This window comes from Terrapene carolina, unplaced genomic scaffold (genome assembly GCF_002925995.2).
Source record: "Terrapene carolina triunguis isolate 2854851 unplaced genomic scaffold, T_m_triunguis-2.0 Scaffold85, whole genome shotgun sequence".
In the NCBI taxonomy this organism is placed as follows: Eukaryota; Metazoa; Chordata; order Testudines; family Emydidae; genus Terrapene; species Terrapene triunguis.
Genome location: NW_020664436.1, coordinates 16,292,293 through 16,311,215, shown reverse-complemented (window position 1 = coordinate 16,311,215; position 18,923 = coordinate 16,292,293). Strand labels below are relative to the sequence as shown.

General features: G+C 42.5%; 1 protein-coding gene across 11 annotated transcripts in view; it reads left to right on the top strand.

Annotated features, from left to right (window-relative positions):
• WDR64 (WD repeat domain 64) overlaps positions 1 to 7,060 on the top strand; it is a 151,884-nt gene extending 144,824 nt beyond the window's left edge. For 8 of the 11 annotated variants that reach the window (XM_026649661.1, XM_026649651.1, XM_026649656.1 and 5 more), the window contains 4 exons: positions 633 to 732; positions 3,887 to 3,967; positions 4,848 to 4,955; positions 6,715 to 7,060. In XM_026649661.1, the coding sequence (XP_026505446.1) occupies positions 633 to 732; positions 3,887 to 3,967; positions 4,848 to 4,955; positions 6,715 to 6,822 (397 nt within the window). In that variant the 3' untranslated portion in view covers positions 6,823 to 7,060. Of the gene's footprint in view, positions 1 to 632; positions 733 to 3,886; positions 3,968 to 4,151; positions 4,956 to 6,714 lie in introns of those variants that run through there. The other 3 variants (XM_026649654.1, XM_026649655.1, XM_026649653.1) reach the window with 3 other exon arrangements.
• The last annotated feature ends 11,863 nt before the right edge of the window (positions 7,061 to 18,923 follow it).

Here is an 18,923-nt window from a genome sequence, read left to right as displayed (position 1 = left end):
AGGGCGCCTCAGCCGAAGCCTTTGCAGTTAAAGATGTGTTAATTAAAGCCTACTGAGTTAAGGAAGCTTCACTTAAGGATGCCTTTCTCAAGAGGAAGAGGCCCAGGGAGGACAGTCTTAAGCAGCCTTGGTTGCCGGATTACTGGTAGCCCAAAGGGCCCTGGGTCAGAGCCCAGAGAAGTGGGAGAGCCTGGAGCTCCCCTTCCCACAATCCCCTTGGCAGTCAGGAGTTGCAGCCATAACCGCTAGGCCATGCTCCCCAAGAGAGGACCATTACCCATGCCTAGAACCTGGCATACTGTCACTATGTTCTAGATGGAAAGTAATGTTGAGTCATTATGATACAGTGAATTGGAGTTTAGTCTTGATAATTCCTGATCCGTACATAAACATACCAGCCTGAAGATGGCAAATACATAGTGAAAGAAAATTAATCCCACTTGGATTGGTGAAGTGTTAATTAAGTAACATTTCATGATGTTTATCAAGCACCTACATTAAATTTTATTCTGCCAAGATACAGAATGAATTATAATTCAAAGTAATTGTATTTCTAAGCTAATTGTGTGATACTGCATGCTGCCCTCTGTTTATAGACATCAGGTTTTTTCCTTCCTATCTCTTGTGAACAGGTGGAAATCATTGACCAAATCATCCTTACTTTCAAAAAAGCCTAGACCCTTTGAAGTGGATCAGGATTTCAAGTTTTTCAAAGCTCTAGCTTCTCCTAAGGTAGGTGAAGAGACATGATCAGTTTGTATTTCTTTTATGCAATACTCTGGTAGATGTTTACATTTGGAAAATTGCCCAAAACAAATGTCGAAGGCCTGTTCTGTAGAAAAGGATAGAAATAATCAAAGGGGTTTGTGCAAACTGTTGGGTTTCAATTCACATGGTTTCACACTTCCAAGTACCAAGTCTGAGTGATACTCGGTTGAACTTTCCTAGTTTGTATCAAAACCACATAAAACATGGTTCCAGTGCAAACCCTGTGAAATTTGAAGTTTTATAGGGTTTTGATACAAACTAGGGAAGTTCAACTGAGTGCAAACCCTGGGGCACATGGATCCGTGTTCACGTCGCACTCCCCATCAGTACCCGGCCCGGGGAAACTAATGATCCAACCAGTGGCCCAAATTCGGTGATAAATCTTGGTCACATGCCACCTGAGGCACGTTGCACGTACACTAAGGAGAAGTTCAACCCTAAATATCACAGATTTGCTTGAAAGGTAGGGGAGAATGCTGGCAAATCTCTTGTTATGTCTGGTCTTCACTTCAAGGTTTTAATTAAATCTAAAATCTGGAAAGTTCTGTGTCAGTTTAAATTTCACTGTGAACATTTTGCACAGCTCTAGCAGAGTGGAAGTGCATTATACATGCTTCTCTATCTGGCTTGGTACATGGCACCTTTGGGTCAGATTGTCTCCTCTCCCTGCAAGGTGTACTGGAAAGGCAAAAAACAAAAAGAGCCAGTCCAGTGAGAACAAGTGGCCTTTTGCTATGTGAGCTTCTCTCTACTCCTCCATGAAGTGGCATTCCTGTCCTTCAATGACAGAATGGCTGAGAGAAGCAAGCTAGGGTGTGGACTTCCTGCCATCCTCCTGAAATTCCTGATATTGTGTCCCCATCTGTACAGTCAGCCATTATCTTAATGTAGCCAACAGAACTGATATAATTATCTACCAGAGCTGCTTCTGGCAGACCAAAAATCTTTCTGGCAACTACGGCAGCAGAATGCAAGAGTCCCATGGTCCCAAGGCAGATTGTCTGGGACAAGACATCACTATTGTTCATGGTCAGCTACTCCACTCTTCCTGCCCCTTGGGTAATAAGGATGGGGTGAGGATGATATGCTCCTCTTTGATGCATGTCCCCCTAGGTTGACAGCCAGCATCTCCTTTCTCCTGGTCCCTGTTCACTGAGATTCTAAAAGTGGCATAGTTGGGTCTTACTCCTCCTGGCCCCATGACAGGAGTGTGTGGCTTACTTCAGGGTGATGACAACCATGTGGTTGAGGTATTCTGCCACTTTAGCCCCAAAGGCTGCCAAATATGCTTCCCATTAAGCTATGTTGGTCACAGGCTCCAGACATCATTTTTCTCTAATGCCTGCTATTACATCAAAGGGAACAGATGTGGCTTTTGTGGGATAGTCGAATGTTCCCTACAAAGCGAGGAACTATTGGTGATTAGAACCCAACTCTATTGTATGGCAGCGTTAGGTAGAGTAGAGGGGGAGAGCAATGTGAAAAGAATATACTGGGTAATACTGATGGCATATAATATTAAAATATGCTGTATTACTGAAGTGAACTCAATGGCTGAATAGAATGTGGGACAACTCAACAGGTGTGTGCTCTGGTGACTTCTGATTTGCGTTTTAGCTTGTGACTTATACTACTTAAGTTGGTAATTTTGAAAAAGATGATCGGGCTGAGAGGCCATATCATCACGTAAGAGGAGACTGCTCTTGTCTTCAGTTACTTTTTTAATTCATGGACACCTCTGAAAGTGTTGACACAATCTTGCTTATTCTATAGGGGACCATGTAAATACATCTCAGCATATTTGCATATTCTTCAAGGTGTGTGTAAATACCTAGAGGTCTGCATAGGCACTTTCAAATCACATGTATGCACCTCAATGAATTAACATTAATTCTGTGATGCTATCAGTGCTGAAGCTAAGAAGTCTAGAAGTCAAACCTGAGATATATGGGAAGAAATTAATGAGGGATTTTTTTAATTCCGAGGATGTGAATTCTCTTAAACTACAACAATTGCATGTGCACTTAAATTATCTACCAGAGGATTCTATAAAAAAGGATTAATATAAAATTTAATTAGGGACTTTCTTTAAAATGCAATTTGATTTTGCAGAAACCGCATATTTCAGCGTTTTATGAAAACCTGACAGTATTTCATTTTTAGATATATTTTTCCCTATTGCATGATCATAAATTGTGTTCCTAGTGGGAAATCAGTACTATATCATATAAGGCTATTGACCTCCAGTGTCAAATTCATGGACTCTAATAACCTAGGTAGGTTTTAGCAGTAATATTTTTGCATGGATGAATTATCAAAGTACATCCAACATTTGCACAAATTTGGCCTTTCCATCAACATACAGCAGAAATGTCATTTTGTTCCACCTATTTTTTTTTTTCCTAATAGGCAGCTGAAGAGTGAAGGGTTGCATGCTCAAAGAGATTTCCCACCTGACTCCTCTGAAATGAAACTGTCAGTTGGGAGTGGGGTCCCCTGGGAGTTCCCAGCCCACCATCTCATGGTGACTGGGGTTAGAACTCAGCCCTCCTTTAGCAACATCCCCCAACCAACATACACCCTTAAAACTGACCTAAAAATTATTTTTTAAATTGAGATTATGACCTCATTGGCATATTTATGTTTGTATAAAGAATGCCTGAAGGGTTTTGAAAAATCAGTTTTTTTAAAACTTTTGCTATATCCGGAGTGGCATGTCTGTTTTTCCCAGGTTCCAGGTGTTCATGAGGCATTGGAGTTAAATATGTTTTCAAATAGTTTTGAACTAAAAGTTCTCCCTCTCCTCCCTCTCCCCCCCCCCCTCCTGCCCTCATTGGCTCAGCTCTCGACCTAGTTAGGTCAACTCTCCATTCGCTATAAAACAAGCAGAACCCCATCCCCCAATTTTTGGACAAAAACCTCCCAGGCCATTTTTATATATGGCAAAGAAACAAAACTGGACACAAACCCAACTTGCAGTTGTGATTTTTTTTTTTCTTTAGTAATATGGAGTGAATGTTACCTATGTAGATTTATGGAAACTCCACTAGATGCTATCTCTACTATCTTGCTGTTGCCTATAACTGGAAATATGTTGACTCTGTTTTCTATTTTTAAGATTAATAGACAACCTTTGGAAAGTTTCAAGTCAGGAAACAAAGAGGCTGGTGTTGTGTTTGGGTCTATACCTATATACAAGGTAAGTTCAAGTTAATCTGCTTTTATACCTCAAGCATTGTCATTGATATAGCAAAAACTGTTAAAATTAGATAACTTTTAAAATCACAAACCCTGTGAGTTGCTATTATAAACTGTCTACTTCTCAATTTAATTTCTTTTGACTTGGCTTGAATTACTCCCTATCCATCTCCATTCAACGGTAGTTAGCATGATAACAGGGCGCCTCCTGTGAAGACTGATCAAAAGACCATTCTGCAAGGTGAGTCTTTCAGCCTTGTACTTCTCCTATCAAAGCTCACGACCTTAAATTTATGCTCAATCTCTTTTCTTTCAACCAGCCCAAAGACCATTGCTTCTATTTGCACAAGGCGTTGGACAATATATGCTAATACCATGTCCCACTGAGCATACAAATGCTAAACCTGCATGGGACTTTTCATTCCAGTTTAATTGGCTTACTAATTTATATAAACAACGGCATTAGCGATACAGGCCCAAATGCTGCTCAGTCACATAGCTGTACATCTGCCCCCAACTGATGGGAGAGCATTCAGAGAGCTGGTGAAGAGCATCCAGCCGATCTGGCACACATGATGATCTTCCACTTCCAGCTAATGTGCTTTGGAAATTTGCACCCTGCTTTCTCACAGAAAGAAAAAATAATACAAGGGGGGGGGACTGATTCTGAACTCCCCTTTCAATGAATTGGGAGAAATTGAGCTGAAGTCAAGAGATATCCATTGGATTTTTATGAGAGTGAGATCAGAATCAGATGTTATTGGTTTAGTGAGCTAAGAGTCTCAAACACTTTGTTATACAGGATGTTAGTTATCAATACAAACTGGTGTGCTCACAGGAGGCTATTCTGTAACTTCACTGCTCTAAATTACTTTTCAAAGGTTCTCAGTCTAACAAGTCACAAACCTCTCCACCAGTTGGGGTCAAAAGAGAAGCAAGACTCAGTTGACACTATCTTCAAGAGGATTAAGCATCCTACACTTTATGAGGTAAGTGGATTAGCAATTTCTTCACTTTAGCCCCAGAATGTTTGCCCATCCTTATTGTTATATAAATTTCTTTCATCTTTCCATTCAATTGATGTGAATACACAGAAATCAATTTTTTGCTACCTGAAACTAGAAATAGGTCTGACCATGACCGATACAAGCTTGTCCAAAGTGTAAGGGCATTTAGATCTGTGGATTTGTGCTAGGCACATCTATCCCAGAAATATTTAATGTAACATCCCATCATCTCCAGTTGTGTTCCATAATGCCATGTCAGGCTGCACCCTTTCTGATATATCAGCTCCATACGAAACAATCAGATTACCTAACAAAGAAAAAAATGAATGGGTGGGAGTAGAAGAGAGAAAAGCTTTAAGAGTTAAAGACAAATCATTTACCATACATACTGCAAATCAAACCCAATAAAGCCAATCAGTTGTTGCTGGAGGTACCATGTATACCTGCTGGACAACAGGTATTTCTCCTTCTGTTCAGAGATAAGCCCAAACCAGAACCCTAAAATCTGCACTCTCAAGTGGTTCATATTCAAACACATGAATCCAAATCCATCCTTATGGTTTCAGATCTGCATTGGAACCCAAACTGATCAAGAAGGGCAAGTTTTCATTTGCTGTTTGAAATGCTACTCAAAGTGGCAGAAATCATGGGATCACCCAATCTCTCTTATATATTTATATTTAGAGAGAAGTAAACATTAACATCACTAAACAGTTTATCTAAAAACTACTTTTTTCTCAGAAATGGTCCATACCTGGAACAACAACTTCTCCCCCCTCCTCCATGAGCTAACATACTAAAAATGGAAGTGTAGGCACAGCAGGGAGAGCAGTTGGAGGGGTTAGATACCCCGAGTACATATCTAGCGTTTCAGATGGGATTGTACTTGGGTGGCTAGCCTATCCTGCTGCTTGTGCCGCTGTAGCTACACTTCTATTTTTAACACGTTCGTTCGATCAGAGGTAGCACTGGCATGTCTACCCGAACTGGCAATTACACCACCAGCTCAGTGTAGACATATCCTATGATTGGCAGGATTTGGCCTTTCCCACTCTGACTCCTAAAGCCCCCTCTTCCTAGAGGAGACCACTTCTGAAATTGCAGGAGTTTAATCCCCATGAGCTTGTGGCCCTTTCTAGGTTTCCACTTTGAATGAGGTAATCGAGGGTCCAGTCTTTTAACATTCAGCACCTGGAACTCCTGTTGAAATCATTGGAAGTTCTGCAGGTGAGGGCTTGCAAGAATTGGTACATAATGTATTTATCAGTAAGCTTTTGGGACCAATTCTAATGACTTTCAAGTCAATGGCAATACTTTCCTTAAGTTAAACGGGAGCAGGATCCAGGCATCTTTATCACAGCCATGATAATAGTCATATGTTAAACTTTGGACTGAACTTGTTGATGACACCCAGGAGATGTCACGGAGATGTAGTTTATAATATGTAAATAGCACAGAAAATTAAGCTGAACCGGTATTGAAATAAACATCATGATATGTCCTAGAAAAGACAATGGAACAAATATTCAAAAGGAAATCTAACTCTTATTTTGTTTCCTCTTAAGTCAGAGTGGAGAACTTCCAAAAAGTCATTTTAAAATTTATCTTTTCTACCATGTCTGATTAATATTTTCTCAGTAAGAAATATTTCCAGTAGAGTGTAGAACTGTATAGAGCTCACTCAGCACATACACTAGCAAGGGTTAACATGTGTAGCTAAATGCTCTGCTTTGTCTTACAGCCTTCACGTTTATACAAGAGAAGAAGTGCAAAAAATAGCCAGGCTCCAGCGGCAAATGTGGTCCAGTCCTTTGTCCCCTCCGTTTCCTTCCAAGTTGCAAAACCCTAAAAACTGCCACTGCCGTTATCAAAAATAAACCTTGATATCCCTGCAAATCATATGTAGTCAAAGTAATCATTACTGGTAAGCAGACGAGCACAGTCTCTGTGTCCAACTTCTTTATTTCCAGTGCTCCAGCAATATTGTGTTAATTTATGTATCAGTAGCTCCTGTTGTCACATCATGTCCCATATTCTTCATAGAAATATGCTAATATGAATTTGGCATAACTAAAATGTATTTTATGCAAAATGGGTCATGTAAGTTATCATTGGAAAGGTTATGATTTACTGAATATGATTATCCTATTTGTATGCATGTATCATTTCTGTATCTGAAGTTAGGAATATTAGCTCTGTATAAATTGCAAAAGTGTTTGCATCTGGGGACGCCCACCAGATAGTAGGCCTGAATGGGCCATTGGGAGAACAATAAGATTTTTGAAGATACTAATCTCCCGCCCTTCTTGAGAAGTTACCTGGGTTGCTGCTTTGACATTGCAGGGTCATGTGATCATGTCATCTGATACTGGTATTTTCCACTAGGATGGGGTGGGGGTTGAACTGGGAAACAAAAGATTCCCGCCATATGTAAATCCTATTTAAGGCTGGGAAGTGAGTCAATCAAGGTTGCTGGTTCTTCACTGAATCCCCACCCAGGATGAGTGCTGGAAACACCTAAGACTGACCTAGGGAGAAGGAATGGGACCTAGGCTAAGAAAGGGTCTGGCCTGTGAAAAGGAATACCTGAAACTCTAAGCTGCAAGCAGTGCAGTTTACCTTCAAGAAACTCCGCAACCTGCATAAAACAACATTTAGGGTGAGAAATTACTATTTGTAGCCAATTTCTTTAATGTATTAAGCCTAGTTGGCGTGTTTTGTTTTATTTGCTCAGTAATCTGCTTTGTTCTGTTTGCTATCCCATATCACATAAAATTTACCTTTTGTAGTTAATAAAGTTGTTTTTTTAATTCTAAAACCCCATTTGTGTACTTCATAACTGGGGGTGCAAAAAGCTGTGCATATCTTCCACAGTGAGGGAGGGGGCAAATTTCATAAGCTCACACTGTATAGACTCCTCTGCAGCGCAAGACAATATAATTTTGGGTTTACACTCCAGAGGGTGTGTGCACCAGAATGCTGGGCAATTTCCCAAGCTGTCTTCCCACACAGAGCTGATGGGAGGGAGGGAGAGCGAGCAAGCAGGACCGGGTGAGGGAGCCCAGGATAGTGGACCAGGCAGGCTCAGTGGGACCCCAAATACATCAGGTGGCATCCCGGAAGGGGGGTCCAACCCGTCACACCTGTATCCTGGAAATCCACTGTTTTCCAGTCTCAGATGATGTGGGGAAACACTCTTAGCGTAAGCAACGCAAACACCCTGCCACTGCATGGAGTCACCAAAAATAGTTTGTTATTCTCATATCAGTCATGCGTAAACAGGTGATCTGATTTTTTTTTTTTTTAGTACATGTGGGTCTGAGTGTTTTGCATTATTATATAGTTGTATTATGATAATGTATGTGTGTATCATCTGAGGCTTTTTTAACCATTTACTCCTAGGAAAACTTGGTTTATTTTAAGACCATAATCCTGTGATGCGTACTGAGGGAAAACTCCCTTTAACTTCAGCAGTTTCCCCCAAGTTAGGTGTGCAGGGGTGAGAACCAAAAGTTGAATAAAATTAGATATTACAGTAGAATCTCACTAACTTTCATTCTTCTCTTTTGCAAATCCAAGTAACTGACATACATTTATCTCTTGGGCCTCTGTTCTTCAGCAAAGATTTAATGGAAACATATGATCTAAATGCAGCACTTACTAAAATTCCTTTCCAAAATATTCGATACTGCAGTACATTACTAGGAGTCCATCAGCTATTGTCATGGTGGTTTGCATGCTAATTTGCAATATGCTTCTGCAATTAGTGTGGATTGCTGAGGTTCTTGTACATAAGTTAAGTATAAAAGAAAATAAAACTGAGGAAAGACATGACAGCTACCACAACTGAATGTCATTCATGATTGGGGTAGCAATCCTATAATTTGTCATGCAATTAAGCTGTGTGAAGAATTCAATTTTAGGCTTAACCAACTGTGTCCAGTACCACTGGTACTTTATCATTTAATATTTGTATTCTGATAGTGCCCGTAACACACTAGGGACTTTCCAAACATTTTTCCCCCTCCCTGACTTAATAATAAGCTTCACTCCTGGGCACTGGTGTGCCAATGCTATCCTTCTCACATTCATTCACCTTACTTCAATTCCTAACGGAGCTTGGGCCAACCTTGAACTGCTGCAGTGTGTGTGTCCGTGTAGTGTCCTGTATTTCAGAAGTTCTCTACTCTGGGAGTGCATATCTAAGGGGCTGGCAATCCTGCAGACACTGACATGCCCACAAGATGAGCTGGCTACTTCATGATGTTGTTGGGGAAGAACAGAGTGGGTATGGAGGGAAACACAGTGCAGGGAATGAAAGAGGAGGGGGATGAAAGGAGAAAGGAAAACAATTATTTTAAAAGATTAATTTGAGGGCAAACAGGGACAAGAGTCCCAAGGAAGATAATGAATGGAGGAAGGGGAAGAGAAGAGAGGACAACGGGGGAGGTTTTTCATTGTTTCATAGCAAGTTTAATGCTAAAGAGTAACAATAAAGAGTCCTGCACTTAGGACGGAAGAATCCCATGCACTGTTACAGACTAGGGACCGAATGGCTAGGAAGCAGTTCTGCAGAAAAGGACCTAGGGGTTACAGTGGACGAGAAGCTGGATATGAGTCGACAGTGTGCCCTTGTTGCCAAGAAGGCTAACGGCATTTTGGGCTGTATAAGTAGGGGCATTGCCAGCAGATCGAGGGACGTGATCATTCCCCTCTATTTGACATTGGTGAGGCCTCATCTGGAGTACTGTGTCCAGTTTTGGGCCCCACACTACAAGAAGGATGTGGAAAAATTGGAAAAAGAGTCCAGCGGAGGGCAACAAAAATGATTAGGGGGCTGGAGCACATGACTTATGAGGAGAGGCTGAGGGAACTGGGATTGTTTAGTCTGCAGAAGAGAAGAATGAGGGAGGATTTGATAGCTGCTTTCAACTACCTGAAAGGGGGTTCCAAAGAGGATGGATCTAGACTGTTCTCAGTGATACCTGATGACAGAACAAGGAGTAATGGTCTCAAGTTGCAGTGGGGGAGGTTTAGGTTGGATATTAGGAAAAACTTTTTCACTAGGAGGGTGGTGAAGCACTGGAATGGGTTACCTAGGGAGGTGGTGGAATCTCCTTCCTTAGAGGTTTTTAAGGTCAGGCTTGACAAAACGCTGGCTGGGATGATTTAGTTGGGAATTGGTCCTGCTTTGAGCAGGGGGTTGGACTAGATGACCTCCTGAGGTCCCTTCCAACCCTGATATTCTATGATTCTATGAATAAACGGGTGCTGGAACAATTTTTATAGTGGGGGTGCTGATGATGGAAATCATGGAAATAATGTATTTGGTGGTGGTGTTACTACTTCAAGCCAGGAGGTGTGACAGCACCACTGACAATAAAGCAAGTTTGATTTGCATATATTTTATATATTGTTACCAGACTACAATATACTGTATCTGTTATGCTTTGTGCTACCAAGAAAGCAATTGAGCTCAGAAAGGTAGACAAAGAGATGGTCACAACAAGAATGGTTAAGAGCTATGAAACTCTTAAGCCAACTGAGACAAGGTCTGGATTAGCTGTTCACCTTTGGAATAAGACTGTCCATGTAGACTGGCAACTAGGGAATGCCTGCACCACATTAGCGTGTCTTTATATGTGCCATCCATTTGCATAGTTGGATACTGGCTAATGTTGGTTCTGTGCTTGTTGATCAGGTCTAGTCCTCAAGGCTGGGAGAGTCTAAATGAACCACATTGTGTAACATCTGTTATCATCCTTATCGTTTAAGAATGAAATACAAGAATGCACGTTCTAGTCCCATCTACCAAGTAATTTGTTTACTGTGGCTTGGTAAAGACAGGACAGGCTACCATCCCACTGGGCTTTCCAAACCCTGGCTTCATCAAGGAACTTGAGTTAGGGAGGTAACACACAGATTTTTTTCAGATCTAAAGGAATCAAACTAGAAAAGCCCAAAGGAGGAAGCCATAGACCGCAGGAAAATCCGGGATGATGGTTGCTTATTATCCTGTTGGTAGAAGCAAGGAAGAGGAACCCATCGTCTGCACTGTCTCAACTAAGACACAGAAAGCAAAGTAGATATGCGGTGTCAATAATGCACCTTTACTGAATGATTTTTGTGATCAGTCATACATAATTCTATAATTCCTAATTTGCCACCAAATTCAGCACTGGTCTGCTGCAATACGTAGGATGCCTTGTGGAATAATACATGGGGCCTTGCCTACATATGTATGTTGTCTTTAATTTTCCCTTGGAATATTCTCTATCATTAATATGTAGTAGAATTTATATACAGGCCAATCTATTTTAGGTACTTATATGGCCCCTATCACTGTAGCATCTGAGTATTTAATGTATTTCTCCTCACAACATCCTGGTGAGGTAGAGAAGTAATACTGTCCCCATTTTTCTGATGGGGAACTGAGGCACAGATGGCTAGATTCACAAAGGAACTTGTGTTCCTAGAAAATCACTGGAATTCACAAAGTCTGAGTTCAGTGCCTAGGTTAGATGGACATCTCAGAATGGAATTCACAAAAGCCATCATCCTAAGTGGGGTGCTGCCTAAGCTAGCCCATGGTGCATTTTTAAAAAGGAAACTAATGCATCACACAACTGTAACTTGCACTGTTAAACTATGGTTTCATTCCATAATGTTCCTTATATGAATGTATCTGAACCTAGATAGTTTTTTCCAGTGCTGGAATAAATCTCACCATCACAATTCATCTGTAGTAAAGGTAGTATCTCATCAGAATTCAAGGTATAACATATCCAGACTGACTGCCTTTTCGGATTGAATTATATTCCTAACTGCTTTCCTCTGGTTTGATTTGCTTTTCAAGGTAGAGTGCCTCCACCTACATGAGTCAAATTCTATTAAACTCTTTCTTTGTTATATATTCTTCCTTGGCAGCTGAGTTTAAACATATCAAATATTGTCTCTGCATAGATCAATCTTCTTTCACTGACGTTCCCAACCTGACCAATTCCAACATTGTATGTGCTTGTCCCCACAAAGGTAGGGGGCTAGGCATTTTATGAAATCTAAACAAAGAAATGCACTTTGTCAGTGGTTCTCCATAGAGGTCAGTGTGGTATGTCAAATCACAAATAGTTTTGTCCTGATTCTGTATTCTTGTCCAGAGTCTCTCTCTCATGCTCTCATATACAGTGTATCTTTGAAAATGAAAATTTTTTAGAGAACTGCCTTAAAAAGGGGCTGAAACGTTACTCATATATTCTGCCACCTATCGACTCTGGGAATAAGGAAATAGCCTGAGCGTGTGCTTCTACTGACCGGGGATATGGAGCTGGTATGGTCCTCTGCTTATTACTTCTTTGGCTTCTTTGCCTCTCTTCCAGTGGCTGCGTTCCCCAAAGCCTGCCTCCATCAGCTGTTGCATCTGGGCAACCTGAGAGCAGTAATCTCAGAAGAGCAAGGCTGCACACCTTCTGCTACTGAAAGCAAGGCCCAGTGCTGCTCAGTAGTGTTAGTGCTGGAAGATCAGGAATTGGGGCTGATGCTGCAGGGTCAGGGCCGGCGCTTTCATTTAGGCAACCTAGGCAGTCGCCTAGGGCACCAGGATTTGGGGGGGTGGCAATTCAGCGGCGGGGGGTCCTTCCGCGCTCCGGATCTTCGGCGGCAATTCTGCGGCGGGTCCTTCACTTGCTCCGGGACCCGCCACCAAAGTGCCCCGAAGACCGGGAGCGCGGAAGGACCCCCCCACCGCAGAATTGACGACGACCGGGAGCGCGGAAGGACCCCCGCCTAGAGCACCAAAAACCCTGGCGCTGCTCCTGTGCAGGGTCATTGTTAGAGGTAGAGTCCTTTGGGGCTAGCTGTGGGGTTAATGCAAGGATTAAGGGGTGGAACTGGATTTCTGCCTCATTCCATTGTGAAGTTGTTGGGAAGGCAATTGGCAAGAGAGGTGGAATGTCATCACTAATCCACATACTGGTGTTTACTAGCACATCATGGGGGTATTGGCGGAGAGAGATTGGGGATAGAAAGTTATCTGTCTCTGTCCTTACAAAGAATGCTGTACAACCTGCAATCATCCTTTGAGATGCTGCCATTGACAATAAGATATGGTGCCTCCCTCACACTGTCACATTGCTCTTATGCTGCTCATGAAAACAAGCATGAGCAAATGCCAGGTTAGTGGGACAGTGCTAGGTACTCCTGCATCTATTCAGAGTGACTATGGCAGAGGTGGGCACTCTATGGCCCGCGGGCCACATCCAGCCCGCGGGACCCTCCTGCCCGGCCCCTGAGCTCCTGCCCTGGAAGCTGCGCGGTGGCGTGGCTGGCTCCAGCAGGGCGGTGCAGCTGTAGCACCGCCAGCCACCAGTGCTCCAGGCAGCGCGGTAAGGGGGCAGGGAGGTTGGATAGAGGGCAGAGGAGTTCGGGGTGGTGGTCGGGGCAGTCAGAGGGCAGGGAACAGGGGGGTTGAATGGGGGCAGGGGTCCTGGGGGGGCAGTCAGGAATGAGAGCAGGGGTTGGATGGGGTGGCGGGGGGCAGGGGTTCGGGGGGCTGACAGGGAACAGGGCGGGTTGGATGGGGCAAGAGTCCCAGGGGGGCTGTCACGAGGCGAGAAGCAGGAGGGGTCGGATAGGGGGCGGGGCAGGCCATGCCTGGCTGTTTGGGGAGGCACAGCCTCCGCTAACCGGCCCTCCATACAATTTTGGAAACCCAATGTGCCCCTCAGGCCAAAAAGTTTGCCCGCCCCTGACCTATCGCTACAGTGGCATGAGGAAGTGTGATGGGGTGGACTAGGCCCAAAGGCCCCCTGCTGGAGGCCTCAGGGTCCTGCCACACCCATTTCAGGAAAGGAGCAGGAGAGAGGCCCTCCAAGCAGCCAATGAGTGAGGCTGCAGGGGAAGCAGCCAATCAGGGCCCAGCAGGCTCATATATAAGGAGTTGCCAGGGCAGGTTGAGTTCAGCCTGCTTGCAGGGACTGGGGGGAGCAAGAGGTGTGCCTGGTTGGTTGGCTGCAGGGACTACGATAGGTAGTTGCTGTCAGGGAAAAGGAACATTAGGGAATAGCTTCTGGATGATTGCCAGGACTCAACTAAGACCGACTACAGGGAAGTGGTCCAAGGAAAAGCAGTTACTTAAAGGGATGTGGCTGCAACTTAGAAGGTCCCTGGGCTGGGACCCAGAGTAGTGGGCGGGCTGGGTTCTCCCCAATAGCCGTTGGGAGGTGGCTGTGCCCTAAGAGAAGGAAGTTTAGACAGGTCCAGGGAAGGGACTGTACATGGAACTGTTGAAGGGGGCTGAACTGAGGCTGATCCAGCTGGAGAGCTGGGATCAGAGGACTCAAGGGCAGGTGAAGAGCCTTCAGGAAGGAAGCCCTGGGGGGTGCTCCTCCGCCCCAGAGCAGGCACCTTTGCACATAAACTGGCCAACTGGGGCACTGAGATAGGCCCTGTTGGTGAGACTGAGGACTGGAGCCCAGGGAGGGCTACAGAGACGTTGCCAATGGAGGGATACCATGATGGGCCCTGTTGGACTGTGAAGGGTCTGAGTGCAGGGAGGGCTACAGGACATTACTGAGGGCTTTGAGATAGGTCCATTTGGACAGTGTACTCCAGAAGGGGTTTGTTTTGTTTGCACATGGACTGTGGATGACTTGGCTGGACATCTGAGTCACCGAAGACCCGCCTGACAAGCGCAGTGGCTGACGGAGCACCGTGAGCTGAGAAACTGAGAACTGCAGGCACCACACGCTCGACCAGGGAGGCGCTTGAGAGATGGATCCCACCCCATTATGGGAAGCTTATATAACTGCTGTACTTGTTCTACAGCCAACAAGAGGACTTTGCTATTGCAGGCTGCCAATCCAGCACTTCCAATGAGAACTAAATTCTCTTTTTAACAGTATCAATATACATTTCAAATCAGGAGATTTTTAGCAGTGGCTCCTGTTGAAATACAATTTCTGTTGCCAGAGGTCTGAGCCAAACTCAGCTCTTGCGTAAGACATAGCTCCTATTGACCTCAATGTGAGTTGCACTTGCGTGGTTGAATGTGGTCTTCTGAGGTTTAGGAAGACAAGCTTGAGGTCAGATCTATTTTTAGCGTCAGATAAGTGCAGATTTTAAAGGAAAAGTTGGCTTCTCGCTCTTTCTGTAGTGATTACTGATCCTATTAAACCTAACTTAGATGTTTCAAGTCACTGTGACTTTGGGCAGTGATGAATTACAGACAAGTTTGTGGAGCAAGCCAATCAAATCAAACTTTTCATGCAGAAAAACTGATTAGTGCATGAATCAACTGCCAGATTCAACAGCAGACATAAGCGGCTAGAGGAAAGATGATAAATAGGCTAAGATAATGTGAAATGGGTGATCAGAAGCTATCTGGATTTATAAGGTCAGGACATGATGGAGCATATGTTCTTCCTTTGGCTCCCTCTTTATGACTAATCTTTATGACTAAAATCCTAGAAAACGTCAGGCCATTATCTTCAGCTGACCCAGAAATAGCAATCTGCGTATATGTTAATTAGAGATATTAAAAAAGAAAACCCTAAGGATTTGTTTGTTAATGGTACCTGGCTCATCCCCCAGGCTGCTGACCAATAACTGAAACAACCCAATAATACCAAAAAAATCTCTTTGGTCAGGATAACACTATTACCAGACCTATCGACGGACTAAAATTCCTCAGTGCTCCCAAAGAGTTCCTCTTTAGAAGATCAGACTTCTACTAGTATGTCCCACTAAATAAATCACCCTACCACTTAGGTAGGCTTCACTATATAAGCATGGGAGTAGTGTTGCGGGAAAGCTTTGATCAGGGTCTCTGTGCTTTACTTCCCCTACAGTCAGATTTACAGGATAGATGCTGACCTTAATTATGTTGTTGTGAATCTATGAAATTACTCTGGATTTACATCAATGTAATTGAGATTGGTATTTGACCCCTAATTGCTTTTATTTGCTTTACTGTATATACCACAAGGCATATCTACAGAATCTTAGGCATGTTTAAAGAAAGGTTAATGGAAATTTCATGTTGTGTACATGCCTCACTGAGTAACAGTCCTTCTTTCCCCTCCACACCCATTTTTTCTATTTATGACCCTCACTGTTCCATCAATTTTAAATTGTAAGCTCAATGGGGCTTGTTTTGTGAGGTGCATAGCATACTTTTTGTTCTCAAAACTACTGTTTATGCCCTTGCATATGACTGTTTGTTTGAAACCAATGTGATATCTGAAGATGACAGATTAGAGAGCAACTCTATTAAACAATCTGTAGTTGATTTGTGTTAAATAAATGTCTTACCCACTCCATTGCAGGATGAGCGTAAACCTACCAAATAGCTTTCCTGCCGTCAGGGTACAATCATCTGAGGACAAGTGCTAAAACTGATAACCCAATGAATAGTGTTGTGAGTTAAACTATTAAACTAGATACTGTTTTAAAATCAAAATTCCAGCCTCCATTACTCTCCTGTGGCACAGCAATATTAAAATGTTTTACAGTAAAATATTTTTTCTTGTGTAGTATCCTCTTTTTCTATCTAAAAAGCAAGCCCAGCCCTTTTCTGGCATCAGAAATAATATCTAACATTAATATAGCACCTTTCATCCTAAAGAGCTTTGAGCTGCGCAGCGTTCACTACCTTTGGCATGACATACAGCACCTGTTTAATAACACTATAAAATAGCAAGGACTGTATTGTGTTTAGTAATCTCCACTGAAATCAGTGGGGAGTTCTGCTTAAAACATAATGACACAATATGGGCCATAAATGACTTTTACCATATCTAAAGACACTGTAGGGCAAATTAGAACTGCTCAAAAATAAATATGGTCCAGGATCCCAGATTAAACATCCATTTCCTGAGAAACATGCTGTAGGAACTTAATCAAGAGTGGACAAGACACTAGGTTTTATTTTATACTTTGACCAAAAGATTAATAGATTAAGGCCAAAAGGGACCATTATGATCCTTTAGTCTGACCTTATGCATAACCCAGACCAAATAACATAACTCAGTAACTTCTGTTTGAGCTATAATCTATCTGTTAGAAAGACATCCAGTCTTGTTTATAGACTTTAGGGATGGAGAATCCACGATGTTCTGATGGTTAATTATTCTCTCTGTTAAAAAATGTATGCCTCATTTCTAGTCTGAATTTGCCTAGTTTCAGCTTCTTATGCCCTTTCCTGCTAGACTCAAGAGGGATCCGCTATCAGAAATCTCTTAGCCATGCAGATCCTTGTACAATGTGATCAAAACACCTCTTATTATAAGGCATGTTTACCAGACCTTTCATCATTTTATAGCACAGTCTCACTAATGCTGCATGCAGAAGTAATACCATTTCCCTAGTCCTGCGTGGTATTCCTCTGCTTACACATCTGTTGAATTGGTTGTCTACCTGATGACCCCCTAAGGCTTCTTCAGTGTCACTGTGTTCCAGAACAGTCCTCCATCTTAGAAGCGTGAGCTCCGTTCTTTGTTTCTAGATGTATGACCTTTCATTTGGCTGTGCTAAAATGCATATAGTTCAAATAGGCCTAACTTACCAAGTGGTCCCTGTCATCTGAAAGTTTTTCAAGCAAAGTTTTTATATTTTCTTCCAGATCATTGATAAGGATAGTGACTAGCACTGGGCTGGGAACAGATCCCTGCAGGACCACACTAGGAGCACTCCCATTGGAGGGCAAGTCGCAATCTACAATTACTTTTTGTGATCTATCAGTTTTTAATCCATTTAATGTGGGCTGCATTGATTTTGTATAGTGTTCGTTTTCTGATCAGTGTGTCATGCATGACTAAGTCAAATGCCTTACAGAACTCTTATGTCAACAGTTACCTTTATCAACCAAATTTGCCAACTCATCAAAAACAGTATGAACGTTGTTTGAGACCTATGTCACACCATGTTGGTTGGCATTAAATATGCTACCAGCTAATTTTTTACTAATTGCATCACATTTCAGCCCTTTCATGATTTTTGTCCAGTTCACCAGCCTATCGTTACCTGGGACATTTACATTTTTAAGATATTGGCACATTAGTATATTCCTTGTCCTCTAAAACTTTCCCCCATGTTCTAAGATGTGTTAAAAATTAACATTCATGGTTCAGAGACTTCCTTGGCCAATTCTTTTGATACTTCTGTGTGCAAGTTGTCCAGCCCTATCTATTTAACAATGTTTAATGACTATTTTAACATCATCCTTAGTTACTGATGGAATTTTGTTGTAAAATATGACTACATCAACCTGCTTCTTTCCAACTACAGAATGGAAATATTTACTGAATATATGTGTCTTATGATTGGCGATTTTACTATCTTTATCTAGTATCAGACCTGTACCCTACTAGGATTTCATTTGTTCCTGATTTAAGAAATTTCTTGTTAGTGCCCTTTTATTCTTACTGGCCATAGACTTTTTTAGCTTATCTTATTGTCTGCATTTCCTAAATGCTGATTTGTACTCAGATTGCTATCAGCTTTGCCATTGTTCCATTTGTTGATGATATTCCCAATAGCACAGTGGCCATGCCCTAACAATGCTATATGCAGTACTGACTAATGGGTCAATCTAGTGCTGAATGAAGTTAATGGAATGATTTCCACTGACTTCAGTCGGCAATGGTCCAGGCTCCAAGAGGGAAGAATGCTATGTACAAAATCACCCTAATAAGAGACACATACTTCATTTCAATAAGAAGACTATTTTAGCATTTTATCTACGCATTGCACAATGCAGACAGAATAATTCTTTAGCAGGAATATTGTAGTTCGTTGTATTGTAGACCTTTCTCTCTACAGATTGGAAAGGAGAAAATTGCTTCTCTCTCTGTTCTACCATCATGACAGTAGGCATTGAATTCTTAGCCCATGTGCCAAAAAGCTTGATCCTGTACCCTTTGAAGCCAGTGGGAATTTTCACCAGAGTCTTCAACG